Source organism: Diospyros lotus, chromosome 10, assembly GCF_014633365.1.
Source record: "Diospyros lotus cultivar Yz01 chromosome 10, ASM1463336v1, whole genome shotgun sequence".
NCBI lineage: Eukaryota > Viridiplantae > Streptophyta > Magnoliopsida > Ericales > Ebenaceae > Diospyros > Diospyros lotus.
The window spans coordinates 18,848,818-18,870,375 of NC_068347.1; the positions used below are offsets into that span (position 1 = coordinate 18,848,818).

At 41.4% G+C, this 21,558-nt stretch overlaps 1 protein-coding gene across 1 annotated transcript; it reads right to left on the reverse strand.

Annotated features, from left to right (window-relative positions):
• Positions 1–354: 354 nt before the first annotated feature.
• On the reverse strand, positions 355–20,943 carry LOC127812077 (PAP-specific phosphatase HAL2-like). Its single transcript, XM_052352390.1, has 3 exons — positions 20,392–20,943; positions 2,205–2,892; positions 355–1,255 (listed from the first exon to the last, which is right to left on the reverse strand). Exons 1-3 carry the CDS (start codon positions 20,543–20,545, stop codon positions 952–954), a joined length of 1,146 nt encoding a protein of 381 aa, XP_052208350.1. The 5' UTR covers positions 20,546–20,943; the 3' UTR covers positions 355–951.
• Positions 20,944–21,558: the final 615 nt, after the last annotated feature.

Here is a 21,558-nt window from a genome sequence, read left to right on the forward strand (position 1 = left end):
TGGATAAAAGAATTAACAAATAATTTTCCATAAATATTATAATAATTTTTCTCTAAAACAATATAATTTTTGGTAAACACAAAGAAAACATTAATTAAAAAACAATAATGGCGAGTCAAGTTGAGTGAGTAGACATGATGATGGTCTAATATAAATTCTAAAAATAAAACTTAATTAAATTAACCAAATTAGATGAGTCCATATTAATTCTAGAATTTACGCAGTGATACTGATAATAAAGCTCACGTTCTTCTATAATCTTATCATCATCATCGGTATTATCATTAATCTCACATTTAAAACCTGTAAATTAATTATAGCGCGGCGTTAAATCACTTAATAATAAGAAAAAAGGAAACCAATAATTAAAAATGGTATAAATGAGGACTAGACTTGACTTAAAATAAGTAGGGCCTATCCTATCCACGTTGAGCCATGCGATGGCCGTCGGCTAGAGATGGCATCCAAAGACAAACAGATTGTCATATCGCCAACTTATTAGTAGTTCTATTTAAGAGATTAGGCTGTTTATGTTTCAAAATAAACACTGGAATACTGGAGCACCACCCCACGGGAGGATGGGCTCACTTAGCTAGTAGTGTAAAGAAGAAGACCAAAAGGGAAAAAGGAAAAAAAAGAAAGTTTTCTGGTAATTTGGGCACAGGTTAGTAAGGTTCTTAATCTTGGGTAGGTAGTAGCAGGGGCTGCTTGACCAGCCCCAGCATTAAAAGAACAAACCCCCACAAAGCAATAAGCCCAAACAAAACTCTATCACGTTCCACTTAACCACAATCACTATCTCTCTCTCTCTCTCTCACTTCCAACACAGCAAAATGCCCAGAATCTTGATGATTATGCGAGGAGAGAGAGAGCAGGAAACAAAACATTGCATAATCAAAGCAAGCAATGTTTTTTCTGCCCCTGGCTCAACAACTAGGCCGCCTCGGTCAGTCAGAGGTTAGAGGAGTCCCAACTAGCAAAAATGGCGCCGATGATTTTATCGTGCAACGAATGGCCGCAACAAGCAACTATGCCACGGTCGAGGCCCTCCAGGTACAGGCCCTTGGAGAAGTCAAGAGGGCGCCCCCCAGCATCGGTTACAACGCCGCCAGCCTCTTGTATGATGAGGACACCCGCGGCATGGTCCCATATCTTCTCTTTGTATCCGGCCCTTGCGAACTTCATAAAGATTTCTGCGTCTCCCCGAGCTATGGCTGCATATTTCACCATGCTGTATACGCGCAAGGGCTGATTTCTGCCATTCCCATGGAAATTTTCAGTTATGAATGCAGTCCAACCCAAACCATAAAGTTGAGAACATCTTCCTAGTCATGGAAGAAAAGGCCAAATAATCATATGAAGCTACTTCTGCAATTATGTAGTGGAATATCACATTAAACACCGGCTACAGATTAGTACTGTATCACAACTGGAAAATGCCTAACCACGCCACTTTTAAGAGTAAGGCTATGGCTATGGCTATGGCTATGGCTATGAGAAAATAGGGGCATCTCAGTGAATTATTACCTTTAAGATTGGCAATAGCCCGCCTAGTGCAACTGTAAACTAAATGACTAGCAAAATTTCTAACAAATCATTGCATAGACTTCCATCCTTTTTCCAGAAAAAGTAAATGGCAGGCACAGGATAGAGGAAAACTGCAATCAATAAGGGTGCGTTTGATAGACATAGAAAATGAGGGTGAAATTTATTTTTCATCTAAATTTCAGGAAATTCTATCAAACAGCTTTTCAATTCCATGGAATTCAAATTCCATTTTAGTTCAAAAAGTGAATATTTTCCTTGAAATCAAGGAATTGGAATTCTTAGGGGTTGGGATGAGAATTGAAATTTTATGGAATTGGAATTCCATCCTTATTTTCCAACTCTATCAAACGCACTCTAATTGCATCTTTTATGTGGAAATAGCACCAGTATCCTTGTTTCATAAAAAAATTTCATATTGCAAACTTATAAATGAACTAAGGGAAAGAAGTAATGCCTTCACTTCTGTAATAAAATACATATTCATCAGTTGTTCGTTAGATTCCTTCATGTGGCGCCATTCACCGCCATAACCTAAACCTATGAAAATCTTGTTATTTGTCCATTCTTTATCAAAGTCTGTAAAATCCTAACCATCCATTGAAGTGAAAGGTTCTAGACTCTAAATGTATAGTAAGAGAGAGAGAAGGTAAACACACCTAAGCCCAACGCTGTGAGCAAGTCCTGCTGTGAAGGAGTGGTTTGAATTTGCTCTCTCTGCTGGTTCACAAAAAGTTGCTAGTGCTGGATCATCAATGGAAGAAACCTGAATCCTTTCTGCAACGTTTGGCCACTCAAGCTTCCCATCACCAGTGATTAACGGCTGCATCCATGCTTCACCACTACCTTTTCTTGTGTACATCACACATCCTTCTTCCCAGGAAAGAGGAGGGGACAATGATTCTTTTGACATAGTCCGGTAGTGTTGGTGATGGTAATTTAGCCATTCCTTCCTCATCGGATAATTAGGGCACCCAAGAACTCCAACTACAACTTGTCCATCTTCAATCATGGCTAAAGCAACAGCATATTGATCCCCACGCACAAAACCCAATGTCCCATCAACAGGGTCAAGAACCCAATGCCTTCCAACAGGGCCCCCATTTGAATTGCATCGTTTGATGGCCTCTAGAACTTGTGAACTCCCAAGAGTTCTATCTGGTTTTTTAAGACCAAACTTAGGAGCTTCAGCTAAGCATTCGTTCACAGTGCTTACCACCACGTCCAACAGACCAGCTGACTCAGCATTGGAGAGTGTTCTCACATCTTCTTCAGCAATGATGGATACATTTTGGCTACCAAAGATTTCTGACAGGATCCAGCTAACTGTCGCCTGCACACTCCAATCTGTTCATGCCGAAGCATTTAATAAATTAAACAGCCATAAGGATGGAACGCCACCTACACAGATCAAAATTAAAAGAGGACATTTATCTCAAAGAGAAGCAGCCCTTTTTGGAGACATCACAGCCTGAAATTCTGCTCAGAACAGATACGATGATTTACCTTCCAGAAATAATGATCAATTAAAAACTATTTGTCACCAAACAAGTACATAAAGTGCTTAATGCCATACTAAACTGGCCCATGATCTTCCCATTTCACATTGTCTATAGGTATCTATGGTTACACTGCTAATCATATACAACTAAACTTTGAAAGGACTTCCAACAGAGAACTTGTTCAGTCATAGCATAACTTGTATGAGCATCTGAAACAACTACCTGAAGAAAAACTAACAAAATGAATACTATGACCCTAAATACAACCTTCCTGCAATCCTAACGCACTTACAATGACCAAAGAACATATAATTAGAACACTTTAAAATTATAATGTGATTGATTCTTTGCATATTCACAGAGATGAATATAACTAGAGAAAGGAAGATGTTGACCGCAGAAACAGGAAGAAGGGGGCATTTGCAAATCAAAAAGGGTGAAACAGCAACCTTAAAGGCAAACGGCAGAGGTGAAATATTTTGACACCCACAGGAAAAGACATTAACATTGAATATAAAGCTTGTCAGATGCCAGTAGAAACTATATGAAACATGTACGGGGAAATAGGATATAACATAATCCATATTACCATCACGTGAAATCAAAACATTTGTCAGTTAGCAAAAAAACAGAAGAAAGCAAGAGAATTTGTGCAGTTTAAAGAAAAGTCCTAGCAGTAAACTTCTTATGATTACATCATTTTTCTTCCTATTCTCACACATGATCTAAGTTTGAAAAATAACTTTTGGCTCAGGCTATTACCAAAATAGTTATATCATTTGCAAAACTGTAATGCATACAAGTCTGTGATAGGCCACCGGTGTACCGGACCTACCAAAGACGTCACAAACAGCAGCATGCATGAAGGTTAGAATAGGGAATCAACACATGCAGGTGTAACAACCAGCATGTGCGCATGGGGGGTAAATTTGTAATCCACATGCTAAGGGAATAATCTGCATGTGCAGGGAAATTTAGTTAGAGAGGAGTAGAGGAGAGGTATAAATAGCTGAGAAGAAGAGTGAGAGGGTGGCTGGTTTTTGGGTAGAAAATTCTGGAGAGTAACGGCCTCTCGAATGCCCTGGATTGTTCTTGTTTTCTTGCTGGTAATTACTGAAAACTATTGAGATTTGGTTACAAACCTGGTTAACTATTAGGGATCTCACCAGTCTGATTTAGCAAATAAACTACTACTTTGGATTCAATTAAAAGCCATTAATACCTTAGCACTGGAAGTTTGATTAAATTTTTGACAAAGAATTCTCATTTGTTAAGGCCATAAAGCACTAATAACTTCCATTTGCCAAACCAATCCTTGCACTTGACACAGTGAAGTAAGGGCAAATAAAAATGGATTGTAAAAACAAAATAAGCCAGAAATATTATCATTCAGTGGAACCCTCAGCTCTCTTTGCTAGTGAGAAAAACAAATAACAAAAATTTTAACTCAGGGGAGGACAAAAAGTAATTATGTAACGTATGGTTATTTGAGGCTCACAACATGAGCACACTTAAGGAGTCTTTATGGAAAAAGATCTCGGCAATTGAGAACATATATGAGACCAAATAGATGCTCTTAAAATTAGTTTTAAGTAAATTAGCCCCTAACAGAGAACCTAGGCACCCAAAAAATATAAGTCCAGCATGATTAGCCTCTACCTTACTAGTGAGGAGCTGTTTGTCAAAACTCAATTCTGACAAAGGAAATTTGTCATGATCCTAGGGCTTAACCTAGGATCAGTTTGGAAATCGGAAGGATCCGATATCGTTGAAGTTAAGAACATAATGTATAGAAGGGAAATTGAAGAAGAATGGGGGAGAAAATTAGAGAGAATTGGGGGAGAATGGCAGAAAAACAAGGGAGAGAGACTAGAGAGAAACTGGAATTTCAATTATCATTCAACATGCTTTTTCCCTTCCCCTACCAACAGCCTTTTATAGGCTTCCTCTAACAAAAATAACAGCATCCATGTGCTGTAACAGCATTACAAAATATCTTCTAACAACTTGCTAAGTCTATTACTATAATACCCTTCTATGGAATCTTGGGTCATGACAAAATTCTCTCGCAATTCAGTGGGAATTACGCGGGAATGGAGGAATCGAATGAGAGAATGGAAGAATAGAGGAAGAGAATTAAGAGAGAGAGAGAGAGAGAGAGAGAGATTGAGAGAAGTTTAGAGGGAAAACAAAATCAACGTTTTTCCATTCATGCCTCATTTTGGTCGTGAGACTTGGTTTATGTACCAAGCCTTGGCGCCACATTTGAATTACAATCACAATTTGAATTATTCTCTAACTACCTTTTAATCTTATTACAATAATACCCTTCTCTAACTATCTCCTGAATCTTCCTAACTACGGAACCATGACAATTGCCCCCCTGCTTGAACTGCTACTTGTCCTCAAGTAGGTCAAAGTAGCCCGGCTACCTAGGGAAACTGCTTTAGGAAATCAGGCAAGTACTCCCATATATTGTTCTTCGGATGGAGGTTGAACCAGCGCACTAACACTTCTGTGATTGGCGCCTTCTGTTTGTAGATGACACTTCTTCCGATAATAGTTATTGGTTCTGTCACCTATTGGCTATTCTGGGCTGTTGGAGGTAGGGTAGAGCTCACCGGGTCGGTGCCAGGATATGGTTTAAGGAGGGACACATGGAATATAGGATGGATGGAGGATCCCTTTGGAAGCTGTAACCTGTAGGCAACCTTTCCCACCTACTCAATCACCTCATAAGGACCATAGAACTTTGGGCTGAACTTGTTTACCTTGTGGGGCGATATGGTCTTCAGCTGTGCTTGCCTCAACTTCAAGTACACCTTGTCCCCAACAAAGAAAATCCTCTCACTCCTCTTTTTATCAGTGAACTGTTTCATCCGGTTCTGTGCACTAGCTAACTCCTTTAGAGTGTGCACCATCTGCTTTCGCTGGACCAAATAGTCATCCACTGTGGCCACTAGGTTGTGGCCCTCGCTTACTGAAAATATAGGGGGTTGGCACCCAAAGAGTGCTTCGAATGGTGTCATTTTCAAGGAGGAGTGATAACTGGTGCTGTACCACCATTGTGCTAGAGGGAGCCATTTATGCCAACCAGTCGAGTACATTAAGCACACACACACCTGAGATAGGTTTCTAAGCATTGGTTTACTTGTTCCGTTTGCCTGTCAGTCTCCGGGTGATAGGAGGAAGACATATGCAGTTGAGTTCCCAAGGACTTCATGAGCTCCTTCCATAGCAAGCTTGTGAATACCTTATCCCGATTTGAGACAATAACCTAAGGCAGCCCATGTAGCTTACCCATTTGATCTAGAAACACCCTAGCCACTTCTTGTGTAGTAAAAGGGTGAGTTAGGCTTAAGAAATGAGCGTACTTCGTGAATCTGTCAACCACAACCAGCACACAATCCCTACCCTTTGACTTTGGCAGCTCTTCCACAAAGTCCATGCTAATGTTGGTCCACGCTTGATCTGGTATAGGTAGGGGTTGTAGTAGCCTGGGAGGGTGGATGTTTTCATGTTTGCATCTGCTGCAAATATCAAATGCCCTCTCACAGCGCCTCACCCACCACCTGGGATTATGGCCATCGAATAGAGGGATCTCCATCTTAGGCATCAACGAACTGACCGGATTCGATCTGGTTACCTTGCCTCCTTACGCTCATATTCTCCTCCATCATCGGCTGCTCCGTCTCCAATTCCGCTGATCCCTCTGATCTAATATTTCCTCCCTGGCCATTTAGAATTGGCTCAGATTGCTCCCTAGGTACTCAGGTGAGATTCTTACTGGAGTTTGGTGCAAAAGCATTAGCATGAACTGATGCATGTGATCCTTGAGAGCCTAACCCCTCTCTCTCATCTGGTCCTCCAATAGAGTGGCATGCGCTCTACTCTCCTAGCGCCACACTCACTGCCCCGTTAATCCTCCTTTCAACCGAATTCTCAAACATCTCCATGCAATTTTGCATCTCAAACACCGTGGACGTAACTTGCTGGAGCCGCGCCTCCGTTTGCTTCATTCTTGTTCCGTTAGCCATAGCCCAATCCAATCGCCCAGAACAATGCTCTGATACCAAATTGTCAGAACTCAATTATGACAAAGAAAATTCTCTCACAATTCAGTGGGAATTGCACGAGAATGGAGGACTTGAATGAGAGAATGGAAGAATAGAGCAAGAGAATTAAGAGAGAGAGAAGTTTAGAGGGAAAACAAAATCAACGTTTTTCCATTCATGCCTCATTTTGGTCGTGAGACTTGGTTTATATACCAAGCCTTGGTGCCACATTTGAATTACAATCACAATTTGAATTATTCTCTAACAACCTTCTGATCTTATTACAATAATACCCTTTTCTAACTACCTCCTGAATGTTCCTAACTATGGCACCATGACACTGTTTGCCCCTATGTACAAGATTGGACAAAATATACATTTATATAAAAAACAATATTGGCACCCAAAGTATTGTAATAGGTCCCCCATTTGTTGAAAATGAAGGGAGGGTCATATTTGAACATAACCTTTCCCTTGCCTTTTTTTGCATAGTGGTTGCTTCAACAACTTGAACCCATAACATTTTTGTCAAGAGCAACCTTACCATTGCCACCAAAGCACACCCCTCATGAGTATGAGTTCAAATAAAATATAAAATTGGCACCAAAGTAAGGTAACAGGTCCCCCCACCCCCCTGGTTGGGGGGGGGGGGCACTTGCAGCCTATATGTAAATGAAGATAACATATCACACAATCACTATCTTCAACATACATGACTAAAATAAATGCTCTTAAAAATTGGTTTTAACTAAATTTACCAAGCCATGTACCCCATCAAAGTAAGAAATCCCAATGTGATTACTTGTTGCTATTGAGAACTGTTTACACCTATACAAGGTTGGACAACCATGAATTTATATAAATACAAATGTCATGTACCTAGGTTACCAGATTGTAATAAAGAAAAGATTGTAAGGGTAAGATAGCGAAATGGCAAGAGTATAAGTGCTGGCATGTGCGCTATTGCTATAACAGAATTTGGCGCCAATACATTTTGATGAGAACTCCTTAAAAATAGAGTTCCGGTTCATTGGTTTGCATTTAATGAAATTTGAATTACTGATTCTTCAAATTTCCCTCTTAATTTCTCTCTCTCGCTCTCTTCTTCTCATCCCTCCATTTTCCCTTCTTCACCTAAAACTCCTTCTATCAGATCGGTGATCTGACAAAGTGGTATCAGAGCACTTTCCTGGCATTCGCCCATTACTATTACGATGGCCGATGGTACTCGCATGAAGCAAATGGAACTACAGCTACAACAAGTATCAGCGATGGTGATGGAGGTACAGCAGCGGATGGGATCCATGGAGGATACCATTGGAACCATTGTAGATAAGAGATTGGAGGTGGTGGCGGATCGGTTGCAAGGAGATATGCGCAACCAGATTTGGACGAAAATGTGAGAACAGAGTAATATGGTTCGAGAACAAATGCAACAATTCATGCTGATGTTTTCGAATCAGGCTCAGGTACGAATTTCTCCCGATTTTCCTCCTCGGGAACACTCAGATCCAATACTACCGGGTATTGGAGTGGGACAGAGAGTGGTCGAGCCTTCGGAATTGGGAGGCGATCCGATCGGTGCAGGAGAAATGGGAATGGAAATGAGACCGGAAGCTTCAGCCAATTCCGGACTTACACATTTCCTAGTGCCAAAGCTAGAATTGCCGGTTTTCGATGAATCAAAGCCACGATGGTGGATTAGAAGGTGTGAGAAATTGTTTAACATTCACCGAGTAGCTGACGACCAGCGAGTCACTCTGGCCGTTGCATTTTTGAATGATGTGGGAGATATTTGGTTCCAAGGATGGTCAGGTGTGAGAGGTGATCACAATTGGGAAGAATTTGTGAGAGGATTATGCGAAAGGTTTGGCGAAAGAAGAACAGTGGATATAGTAGAAAAATTTAATAAGCTAAAGCAGAGAGGTACAGTGCAAGAATATCAACTCCGATTTGAGGAGTTGAAGTCGTTAATGATCAGTAGGAATCCGTACATGACGGAGGAATATTTCGTATCTAGTTTCATAAGCGGCCTGAATGATGATATTAGATCTATGGTGAAGATGATGCAGCCTCGAACTGTGGAAGAGGCTATGGAAGATGCATTGCTGCAGGAATTAACAGTTGAGACATTGCTGAGAAAACAAAGAACTCAAGGTAGAGGGAATGTCTATGGAGCAAATTACTCAGGAAGAAGGGTGCTGGGAGAGGAAATGGTTATATCGGAGGAGAGAGCTAAGTTTCCAACAAGTTCTTCCTCAGGACAGCAAAGTGTTAAGCAATGGGAACACCAGAGGCCGACAGGGCTTTGCTATCAGTGTGGAGACAAATACACTCAGGGCATTAGTGCAAGAGACAGCTCCTCTTGTTGGAATGAGGGGATGTGGATGATGAGGATGAAGGAGACACACTTACTTTAGTCGAGGAGTTGGGAGAAGAAGATAATGGGGCTATTTCATTGCACGCAATTAAAGGGATGATAGGCAATAAGATCATTAAGGTGGAGGGAAGATCTCAAGATAGCACTCTCATGGTATTGATTGATAGTGGGAGTACCCACAGTTTTATTGATGAGGGAATTGCAAGGAAGCTAAAATGTGAACTCTCCAACACTCAAGTACTCTCGGTAACAGTTGCTAATGGAAGTAAGGTCCTAAGCAGATCAGCTTGCTTGGGATTTTGCTGGATGATGCAGGGTGAAACCTTTAAAGCTGATTTGAGATTGTTGAAACTTGGAGGGGTGTCACATAGTGCTGGGGGTCAATTGGATGAAAGGCGTGAGCTCGATCAATTTTGATTTCAACAAAATGAAGGTAACAATGGAGAAGGATGGTTAGAGAGTGACATTACAGGGAAATGTGGAGAATGAAATTTGCAAGATGATCAAGGGTAAGAAGCTACAAAAGTTGTTCAAGTATAAAATAGCCTAAGTAGCCCAACTATTCTTGATCGAGACCTACAACGAAGAAGAGAACCACGAGGAGGTGAGTGGACAATGCAAGATGTTCCACGGCAGCGAGAATCCATTACCATGGCAGGTATGTGAATTGGAATCCCTAGATTTATTGCTGATTGAATTCCAGGACTTATTTGCAGAACCTAAGAAATTACCCCCTACCCGAACCTTTGACCATTCTATAAATCTCCAACCCAACTCAGCACTTGTCAATATTAGATCCTACCGATATCCACCGAAACTCAAATCTGAAATTGAGAAAATGGTGAAAGAAATGCTAGCCAATTCTATCATTAGACCCAACAAGAGCCATTTTGCTTATCCCGCCCTTCTAGTTAAAAAGAAAGACGGCACATGGCGCTTTTGCATTGATTATCGGCAACTCAACACTATCACTATCAAAGACAAATTTCCCATCCCTATTATTGAAGATTTATTAGACGAACTTAGATATGCCACAGTTTTCTCCAAGCTGGATCTAAGATCCGGTTACTACCAGATTCGGATGGACCTAAATGACATCTACAAAACAGCCTTTCAAACCCACCACGACCACTATGAATTTACAGTTATGCCTTTTGGCCTAACCAACGCCCCAGCCACATTTCAAGCCTTGATGAACCACATATTTGAGCCTTATCTCAGAAAATTTGTGTTGGTATTCTTTGACGACATCCTAATCTATAGCCCAACATTTTCTAAACACTTAAACCATCTTAGGGTTGCATTTCAAGTCCTTCAATTCAATCAGTTATATATCAAAGGATCCAAATGTGCTTTTGCCCAACAGCAGATAGAGTACTTGGGGCATATTATTTCAGCAGCTGGGGTTAGTACCAACCCAAAGAAAATAGAGGCAATGATTGCTTGGCCGAAACTTGCTAGAGTCAAGGCCTTGCGAGGCTTCCTCGGTTTAACAGGATATTATCAATGTTTTGTACGAAACTATGGAGTCATAAGCAAGCCTCTCACATAACTATTGAAGAAAGATGGATTCCAGTGGGACGACAAGGCTGACAGAGCTTTTGAACAAATAAAGAAGGCCGTCAGTGAGGTACCTACACTAGGATTTCCTGATTTTAACAAACCATTTATTTTGGAAACAGATGCTAGCAACTCAGGGGTGGGAGCAGTTCTAGTTCAAGATGGCAGGCCACTCGCATTCCTAAGTCAAGCATTATCCCCAAGACACCAAGGCCTCAGTGTTTACGACAAGGAATTACTAGCAGTGCTTATGGCAATTGAGAAGTAGAGACATTACTTAGAGGGAGGAGAATTTATTATTAAAACAGATCATGAAAGCCTTAAATTTCTTCTTGAGCAACGGTTGCATACACACCTTCAAAAAAAGGGAATGGCCAATCTGATGGGCCTCGATTATGTGATACAATTTAGAAAGGGAAAGGAAAACGTGGCAGCGGATGCTCTCTCACGATGTTTTGAAGAAGGATCGGCTACAACTATCACAGCAATAGTGCCAGATTGGTATCAGGAAGTTGCTGCTGGTTATGAAATGGGAAACTAGATTCAGCAATTAGTGGAACAATTGAGCATAGGGGGAAGTGGTAGACCAGGATATACTATGACTAATGGGTTACTACGGTATCAAGGCCGACTGGTGATTGGGGACTGTGATTCCCTAAGGAAGAGAATACTCCAAACATTACATGAATCGGCCATTGGGGGACATTTGGGCATTCAAAATACTTACAAGAAGGTGAAACAGGTATTCTATTGGCCTAACTTGAAGAAGTATGTCATGGAATTTGTACTTAATTATGATGTATGCAAACGGTGTAAACATGAAACAATTGTGCAACCTGGACTCCTACAGCCCCTTGGAGTACCCACTTAGGCATGGACAGACATTACCATGGATTTTGTAGAAGGTTTACCACAATCGAAAGGTAAGGACTATATTTTGGTGGTGGTGGATCGACTCACAAAGTTCAGCCATTTCTTAGACCTCTCCCATCCATTTTCTGCCCAAGAAGTAGCCAGAGTTTTTGTGGACAGAGTGGTTAATTTACATGGCGTCCCCCAGTCTATTATTTCTGACAGAGACAAAGTGTTTACTAGTCTTTTTTGGCAAACACTGATGAAATTTCTGGGGTCCAAGCTTCACATGTCGACGGCCTACCATCTTGAAACGGATGGCCAATCGAAAAGAGTCGATCAATGCCTTGAAACATATCTGAGATGCTTCTGCTTCCTCCGACCCAAGGAATGGCACAAATGGCTGGGTTTAGCCCAATGGTGGTATAACTCCAACCACCTGTCACGGGACCAAGGCCAAATTTTGCTGTGGATTTATTTTCCTGCTATGTTCCTTTATTATTTCATAGTAATTTCCTTTTGTTTCAGCTGTTAGTTAGTTAGAGGGAATGTCTAGTTGTAAAGGTGTTTGGGATAAGACAAAATAGTTGGTTATGAGGGCTGCAATCTGCTGTGGCAGCCCCTAGGATAGCTATATAAGCCCAAACGGCTCCTGTAAGTTGGTATCGAGAATCAATCAACCAATTCCAAATTTCTACCCTCTGCATTCTCTCTACCTCCCAACTATTCCTTCTCTCTTTCTTCTTCCTCTTCTCTAAACCTTCTCTTCTCCTACAATTTTCTAACTGATTCTAATTACTCGGAACGGAAGTTGTCAGCGGTCACAGTGCAACTGTGACATTTGGTATCAGAGCATCGATTCTGGCAGCAGAGAATCACGCGGAGCAATGGCCGAAGGCACTCGCATGAAGAATATGGAGTCACAACTCTAGCAAGTCACCTCGAACGTGGGGGAGTTCCAACATCGCGTGGATCGTTTGGAGCTGGGTTCTGAGAAGAACTACGAGGCTATCGGAGGACTGGAGCGTAGGCTCGAAAATGGTTTGAATCAGGTGAGGGAAGATCTCAACCAGATGAGAGAGGAGATGAGAAATCAACTTCAGCGATTCATGCTGATGTTCACCCAACAAAACCAGGTAAGAATAGCCCCTGACTTCCCTCGTAGAACTAGAACAAAACCTATTTTACATAATGAAAGGATGAGCCGAGGTAATGGTACCTCAGAGGTTGAGGTTGAGTAGGACGATGAGATCGAAACTGAAACAAGGAGAGGAAGAGAGGACAGACTTACTCCACCTCAACCAGGATTTCCAATGCCTAGAATGGAGATACCGGTATTTGAAGGAACTAATCCTAGGTGGTGGATTAAGAGGTGTGAACGGATGTTCGAATGGTATAATATACTAGCAGAAAGAAGGGTGGCCCTGGCTGTAGCCTACTTTGACAATACGATGGATGCATGGTTCCAAGGATGGACCCGAACAAGGGAGAATTACACCTGGAGGGAGTTTTCAGAGAAGCTATGTGAAAGGTTTGGGGAGAGGACTATGTCGGACACTATAGAGGAATTCAATAAGTTGAGACAAGCGGGAAATGTTGGTTCATACTTGAGGCGTTTTGAGGAGCTGAGGTCATTGATGAGTAACAATGACCCCCGCCTATCTGAAACTTATTTTGTTTCTAGCTTCCTTAGCGGCCTCAATGAGGATTTGCGACCGATGGTGAAAATGATAAGGCCTCGGACGGTGGAACAAGTGGCGAAGAGTGCCAAACTACAGGAGCTAGTGGTTGAAGCCCTTATGAAAAAGCAGAGATAGCAACAGAAAGTGATAACCAATGGAAATTGGCAACAAGGGGTGAGCAGTAAAGGGACTTACAGAGATTCGGCTAAAGGAAACACATGAGGGAGAAATGTAGGTGGTCCGTATCAAGGGGGACGAATGGAGGAGACCAAGAAGATTCCCGGCGCTTGTTATAGGTGCGGGGATAGGTACTATCTTGGGCACCAATGCAAACGCCAGCTATTACTGCTGGAAGGAGATAAGGATGGTGAACTAGATGCGAAAGAAGTAGAGGAAGTAGAAGAATTCAGAGAAATTAGAGGGGAGAGTGATGGAGAAATATCCCTCCATGCCCTCAAAGGGATCACCAACAACAAGATAATTAAGGTTGAAGGGAAGGTGAAGGAAGACAACTTGTCAATTCTGATTGAGAGTGGGAGCACCCATAGTTTTCTTGACAATAGCACCGCTAGGAAGCTAAAGTGCCAACTCACTGGGACACCGCCCTTGAGTGTGGTCGTTGCTAATGGAAACCGAGTTAGTTCACATAGCTATTCTCCATTGTGGAAGTGGAAGAGGAAGAGAATCCTAATGGGAGAAGGCAGGGGGAGCTACAACTCACTATTAGCCACCAGTGTAAAGGTGTCGACCAGGTATGCGCATCACCCTTTATTGATGAATTGTTGGCGGACTTTAAGGACCTCTTTGTGGAACCAAAAATCCTTCCTCCTAACCGAACTTTGGACCATACCATTAACCTAAAACCGAATGTAGAGCCAATCAATGTCAGGTCATACCGCTATGCCCCATCTAAAAAACTGAAATCAAAAGGATGGTAAAAGAGATGTTGAGCCAATCCTTCATTAAACCAAGCCAGAGCCCATTTGCTTCCCCCGTCCTATTGGTAAAGAAAAAAGATGGCACTTGGCGTTTTTGTGTAGATTATTGCCAACTTAACTCTCTAACCATCGAAGACAAGTTTCCCATACCCCTTGTTGAAGACCTTATGGATGAATTACACCAAGCCAAGTTCTTTTCCAAGCTAGATTTGCGCTCGGGCTATCACCAAATAAGGATGAAGCCCTAAGACATCCACAAAACGGCCTTCCAAACACACCATGGTCATTTTGAGTTCTTGGTGATGTGCTTTGAACTCACCAACGCCCCAGCCACTTTCTAATCTTTAATGAACCAGATATTTGAACTCTATTTAAGGAAGTTCATCCTTGTATACAGCCCCAACTTGGACCAACACCTCATCCACCTAAGAGCCACTCTTGAGGTCCTTAGAAAAAACCAGCTATTTATCAAAAAATCTAAATGTGCATTTGGCCAGAACCAAGTGGAATACTTGGAACACTTAATTTCAAAAGAAGGAATCAACATCGATCCCAGCAAGGTGGAGGCCATGCTCAGCTAGCCAAAACCCACTACAATAAGGGCTCTTAGGGGATTTTTGGGGCTGACTGGTTACTACCGCAGGTTTGTTAAGGGGTATGGGGTTATGAGCAAACCACTTACAAATCTGTTAAAGAAGGGAAACTTCTAGTGGGGGACGGAGGCAGATTCTGCTTTCGAAGGGCTGAAGTTGGCAATGAGCAGGGTACCCACACTAGGACTGCCGGACTTCAACAAGCCCTTCGTGCTAGAGACGGATGCTTGTGGAGTCGGAATAGGCGCGGTGCTAATGCAAGATGGAAGACCATTGGCTTTTCTAAGCCAGGCCCCCAGTCCTAGACATCTGGGGCTTAGTGTTTATGAGAAAGAGTTCTTGGCTATCCTAATGGCGGTTGAAAAGTGGCGCCATTATTTGGAGGCGGGAAGATTTATTATCAAAATGGATCACGAGTCCTTGAAGTTTTTGCTCCAACAAAAGCTTCAATCTCAACTCCAAAGGAAAGGGATGACCAAACTAATGGGCTTGGACTACTCAATCCAATACAAGAAAGGGAAGGAGAACCTAGCAGCGGATGCATTGTCCAGGTGCCAAGAAGAAGCAAGATCTGCCGCCATGACCGTGGTAATTCCCGAATGGTGTAAAGAGGTGGTAGACAGCTACGAGGGAGATGACCGAATTAAAGGTCTGCTGGAAAAATTGGCTCTAGGAAGTAGAGAGGCAGAAGGCTACACAATTACGGATGAGCTGCTGAGGTATAAAGGCCGGATAGTAATAGGCCACAAGGAGGAGCTTAAGAGGAAAATTTTGCAGTCACTTCATGAGTCTCCTTTAGGGGGACATTCGGGCATCCAAAACACCTACTTGAGGGTGCGACAGCTATTCCATTGGCCCGGGCTGAGGGTAACGGTCAAGGGTTTTGTCTTGGGGTGTGATACATGTAAGAGGTGCAAGCATGAGAACGTGGCATACCTCGGACTCCTGCAACCACTGCCCATTCCAGAACAGTCATGGACAAATGTGTCCATGGACTTCATCGAAGGACTGCCACGTTCTGAGGGTAAGGATTGCGTGATGGTGATTGTCGACAGGCTCACTAAGTTTGCGCACTTTGTTGGGCTAGCACACCCTTACACAGCCTAAGAAGTGGCCAGGGCGTTCACTGACCGGGTAGTAGCCATGCATGGGGTTCCTAAGACTATCATATCCGACCGGGATAAGATTTTTACCAACCACTTTTGGAGGGAGTTGATGAAAAACATGGGCACGAAACTCAACCTATCGACTGCATATCACCCTCAATCGGATGGGCAGACCGAAAGGGTGAACCAAAGTCTCGAAACCTACCTTCGCTACGTGTGTTTGTTACAACCTAAGAGTTGGCATAGGTGGCTAGCTCTAGCTCAGTGGTGGTACAATTCCAGCTACCACGCATCAATAAAAATGTCACCCTTTGAAGCTGTATTCGGGTTTAAACCTCCAATTCTACTAGCCATCAAATAGTGCACCTCAGCTGCTGTAGTTGTAGAGTATTTCCAGCAAAGGAGAGGGGTGATACAACAACTCAAACAGGAGTTGGCATCAACCCAAAACTAGATGAAGCAGCAGGCCGATAGGAGGAGGATTGACCGAGAATTTGGAGTAGGAGAGAATGTTTATCTGCGGCTAAGGTACCCTCATCTCAAATCCATTTCTCAAGGACCAGTCTCTAAACTCACCCCTAAATACTTCGGGCCTTTCCCCACAACGACTAAGGTAGGCAAGGTGGCTTATCGTTTACAACTTCCCGAAGGCTCCCACATTCACCCGGTTTTCCATGTTTCACTACTAAAGAAATCAACAGGGCAGGAACGAGTGAACCCAAAGTTGCCTGTTTTGCCTAGGGAGAAGGAAGTCACAAAGGAGCCAGAGGCTATATTGGACAGAAGAGTCATCTACCAGCAAGGGGCTCCTCTTATTCAGGTGCTAGTTAGGTGGCAAGGAGGATTCGTGAGGGAGGACACTTGGGAGTACCTACCCCAACTACTATGACAATTTCCCCGAACTGCCAGCCTCCTAAACATTTCTTGAGGACAAGAAATCGCTGAAAGGAAGGGCATTATCACGAGACCAAGGCCAAATTTTGCTGCGGATTTATTTTTCTGCTATGTTCCTTTATTATTTCATAGTAATTTCCTTTTGTTTCAGCTGTTAGTTAGTTAGAGGGAATGTCTAGCTGTAAAGGTGTTTGGGATAAGACAAAATAGTTGGTTATGAGGGCTGCAATCTGCTATGGCAGCCCCTAGGACAGCTATATAAGCCCAAACGGCTCCTGTAAGTTGGTATCGAGAATCAATCAACCAATTCCAAATTTCTACCCTCTGCATTCTCTCTACCTCCCAACTATTCCTTCTCTCTTTCTTCTTCCTCTTCTCTAAACCTTCTCTTCTCCTACAATTTTCTAACCGATTCTAATTACCCGGAACGGAAGTTGTCAGCGGTCACAGCGCAACTGTGACACCACCATAGCTCCATTAACATGACTCCTTTTGAAGCCTTGTATGGGTACAAACCTAATCTACTTCCAGGAGTCAATGGCCCCATTACAGTAGCAGCCGTGGATGATTACTTACACAACCGCCAGCACAACCTGCAAGTTCTCAAAATCGAGCTTGCCAAAGCTCAGAATATAATGAAACAAATGGCCAATCGGAGGAGAATGGATAGGGAGTTTGAACAAGGAGACCAAGTGTATCTGAAACTCAATTCGGCTTACCTAAAGTCTCTGTCTAAACAGCCACTCTCGAAGCTAAGTCCGAAGTTTTATGGGCCCTATCCCATCGTCTCCAAAATTGGAAAGGTTGCCTACAAACTACAACTATCGGCAGGAACACATATACATCTAGTATTTCATGTCTCATTACTGAAGAAATCAGCTGGGAATAATGTAACCAATCAAGAGTTACCCTCTATGACAGAAGAGGAAGCCCCTGCGGTGGCACCAATAGCCATCTTGGATAAGAGAGTCATCTACCATCAAGGAATGCCTTTGACCCAAGTGTTGGTGCAATGGTCGTCTCTCCACCTGGATAACAATACCTGGGAGTATCTTCCAAACCTCCTCAGGCAATTTCCCAGCTCAGCTAATCTATTACCTATTTCTTGAGGACAAGAAATCACTCAAAGGGGGGAATAAATGTCATGTACCTAGGTTACCAGATTGTAATAAAGAAGAGATTGTAAGGGTAAGATAGGGAAATGGCGGGAGTATAAGCGCTGGCATGTGCGTTGTTGCTGTAACAGAATTTGGCGCTAATACATTTTGCTAAGAACTCCTTAAAAACAGAGTTCCGGTTCATTGGTTTGCATCTAATGAAATTCGAATTACTGATTCTTCAAATTTCCCTCTTAATTTATCTCTCTCGCTCTCTTCTCTCTCTCGTCTTCTTCTCATCCCTCCATTTTCCCTTCTTCACCTAAAACTCCTTCTATCAGATCGGTGATCTGACAACAAAATTGGGGCATGAAGTACTATAACAGCTCGCCTTGTACCCCCTGTTTTATATTTGACAAGGATAATATATCACATCATCACTAATTTAAACATATATGACACTGAAATAAATTCTCTTAAAATAACCCCCCCAACACAAAACCCAGGCACCCAATAAAAGAGACCCCAATGTGATTAGCCTCTACTAGCGAGAAGCTGTTTCCACATATGTGCAAGTCTGGACAAAATATGCATTTATACCTTAAGTATTGTAACAGTTCCAACACTCAACCCCCCCCCCCCCCCCCCCCAAAAAAAAAAAAAAATACAAAATCAATAATTTAAAAGTTCAATTTGGCCCATACTAATTGGTAAATTCACTTAAAGTTGCTCATTGAAGCGAGAGGCTCGGACACACCCATGATGAGCCTCCTTCACACTTCCCAATAACAGAATCATTACTTCACTTACCTCCCTTTTTTGTGTGTATAGGGAAAATCAGTATTATTAAAGATGCGCCTAGGCTCAAGGCGCACCTAGGGTGCCTAGGCATAAGGCGTGCCTGAACTTTTTTTAACTATTTTTTTAGGGTTTTTATTTGACTATTTATTACTTTATTTAATTTTTTTACTGTTTAGGGTTTATATTTATTGTTTCAACTACAAATTTGACAATGAGTAAAAGGGCTACTACTTCAAATGCTCCAATTAAATTTGAACTTGATGAAGATGGAGAGAGAGATAATGTGGAAGAAGAGGATATTAGAAATGATGCTTCTAATGATGAAAATATGGAAATGTTTGATCTTGATAATGAGGATGATTTTTAGATTATTTAAAATGCATAATTAGTTAATCTTAATTAAGATTTAAGATCTATAAATTATTTAAAATTTAATTTAAGTTGACTTAAAGACTTTTAAATTGCATCTTTTGACATTTTTTATTGTTCTTTTCATTGATATATGTTGAATTTTTTAATTTTCTTAATAACATACTTGTGAATATGCTATTAGGAGTTAATACCTATTCTATACTTTATTCTTCAACTAGAATATATATTTTCCCTTTTTTTTTAGTTAGCATGAGCCTAGTTTCATCAGACGCGTTTCTCACTTTGCGCCTTGTGCTTTAGGCACCAATACCTTTTTGCGTCTTAGTGTACCTTGAGCCTTTGGTAACATAGGGGAAAATAAGGCTAGAATATTCATCAATTGTTTTCCTATTTATTAAATAGACACCAATTTTTAAATGAGGCATGTTAGGTGGTTAAAATGAAAAAGAATTCCACCTAATCTGAATGTGCACATATAAGATAACCTTCATCAAATATCATCACACTCACAATGCACCAAATCTCCGAAAGGAGGGAAATAGAATAGAGACAATAATGCACCAAATCCAGAATGAGGCAAAGATCTCAATCTCACTATTCTTTTACACCGGCGGATCATTGGTTCACCTCATCGGCAAAAGATGCCAAAAGCACCACTGTTCTAATTATGCAGGCCACAGAAATGAATTGAAAACAAATCAAGTTCCTAAAAGATTCCACATGAAATTAGACACAGCAAACAAAAATGGCATTCAACATTTAGCCTATGTTTAGTGACCACCTGAAGTAGGCAAAGAAAAGGCAGGGTAAAGCAATAACATTCAAAAAATTTCGCAACCACAAACAAGAAAGGACAAAAACAATAAATAAATAATCAAACATCGACAATGCAGACAAACTGAAACCCAAGATTAAAAAGACAAAGCAAAGCAAACCCCAAAATTTAAATCAAAGAAAAGAAAAGAACCCAGTTATAGAACAAGAAAACAGAAAGAACAAACTGAAGATTGGTACCCGCAACAGTAACAAGCGAATCATCATCCTTCGACTTAACCTGATCAGTGTTGGTAGAAACCAAACCGTCCTGTACTTTTCGACAAAGAGAACACGCCAAGTGTACCACTCTGACGGCCACATCCAGTTCGTTGTAGTATTTCTCGTCCCCCATTCGATCTAATTGGGCAGACCCAGATGGAGAATCAGCCTTATCCGACAAACCCACCTCGGGATTTGTATTCTGCGGAGAAATCGACACTTCTTCAGTTACATGGCGGAAAGGGGCATTAGAGAGATTGCGATATTTGGGAAAGAGAAGCAGCGTGAGAATAGTATGCAGAGTTGGGTGTAATTTGGGATGGAAGATTTTGCGGCTATCATTTGCGGCTGCTTCTTCTTCTTCTTCTTCTTCTTCTCAGGCAGAACCGTAACGTGAAGAACATTTGTCATCAACCTCAATCTTTAGGGATTTGTAGTCACAGTAATATCGTGTTTGCATTGCAGCCGCACATCGACGCTACGTCCGGGGGAAGTAAAATCGTCGTCACGACAACAACGTAAGTTGTTTCAATTTAAAATCTTCGAATAGAAACACGTGGATGTTGCCAAGTATGGAGTTGAGTTAGCTGGAGGAGAAAATATTCATAATATACGAATATTATAATGAATCTAGATCGTTCGTACATATATACATACATGATAACTTACTCTTAATATTTGATCTAAATATTTTTTTTGTTAAGATATAATAATATATTTATAAGATTAAAAAAATTAATATTAACATTGTTTAGATCTTTTTTGTTTAGATATAATAATATATTTGTAAGATTAAAAAAATTAATATTAACATTGTTCACCTAAAATGATGAGGAGATCTCATGACAAATGATCAAGAGATCTTGTGACAAATAATCACGAGACCAAAAATAATTAGGAGATTTTGAGAGATGATGATTTGTTAATACTAATAAGTGGTTGTTTGCTGATAAACGAAATGTCTAAAATAACCAAGAGATCTTAAAAAACTAAGTGACCCAAAGAATCGAGAGATTTAAAAGAATTGAAAAGTCTTAAAGAATCGAGTGATCTCCAACAATAGAGAGATATGCCAAAATAAACAAACAGTGAGAGGCGTGAGAGACTGTTCTTGCATAAATCTTCCGATACTTAAATCAATATTTA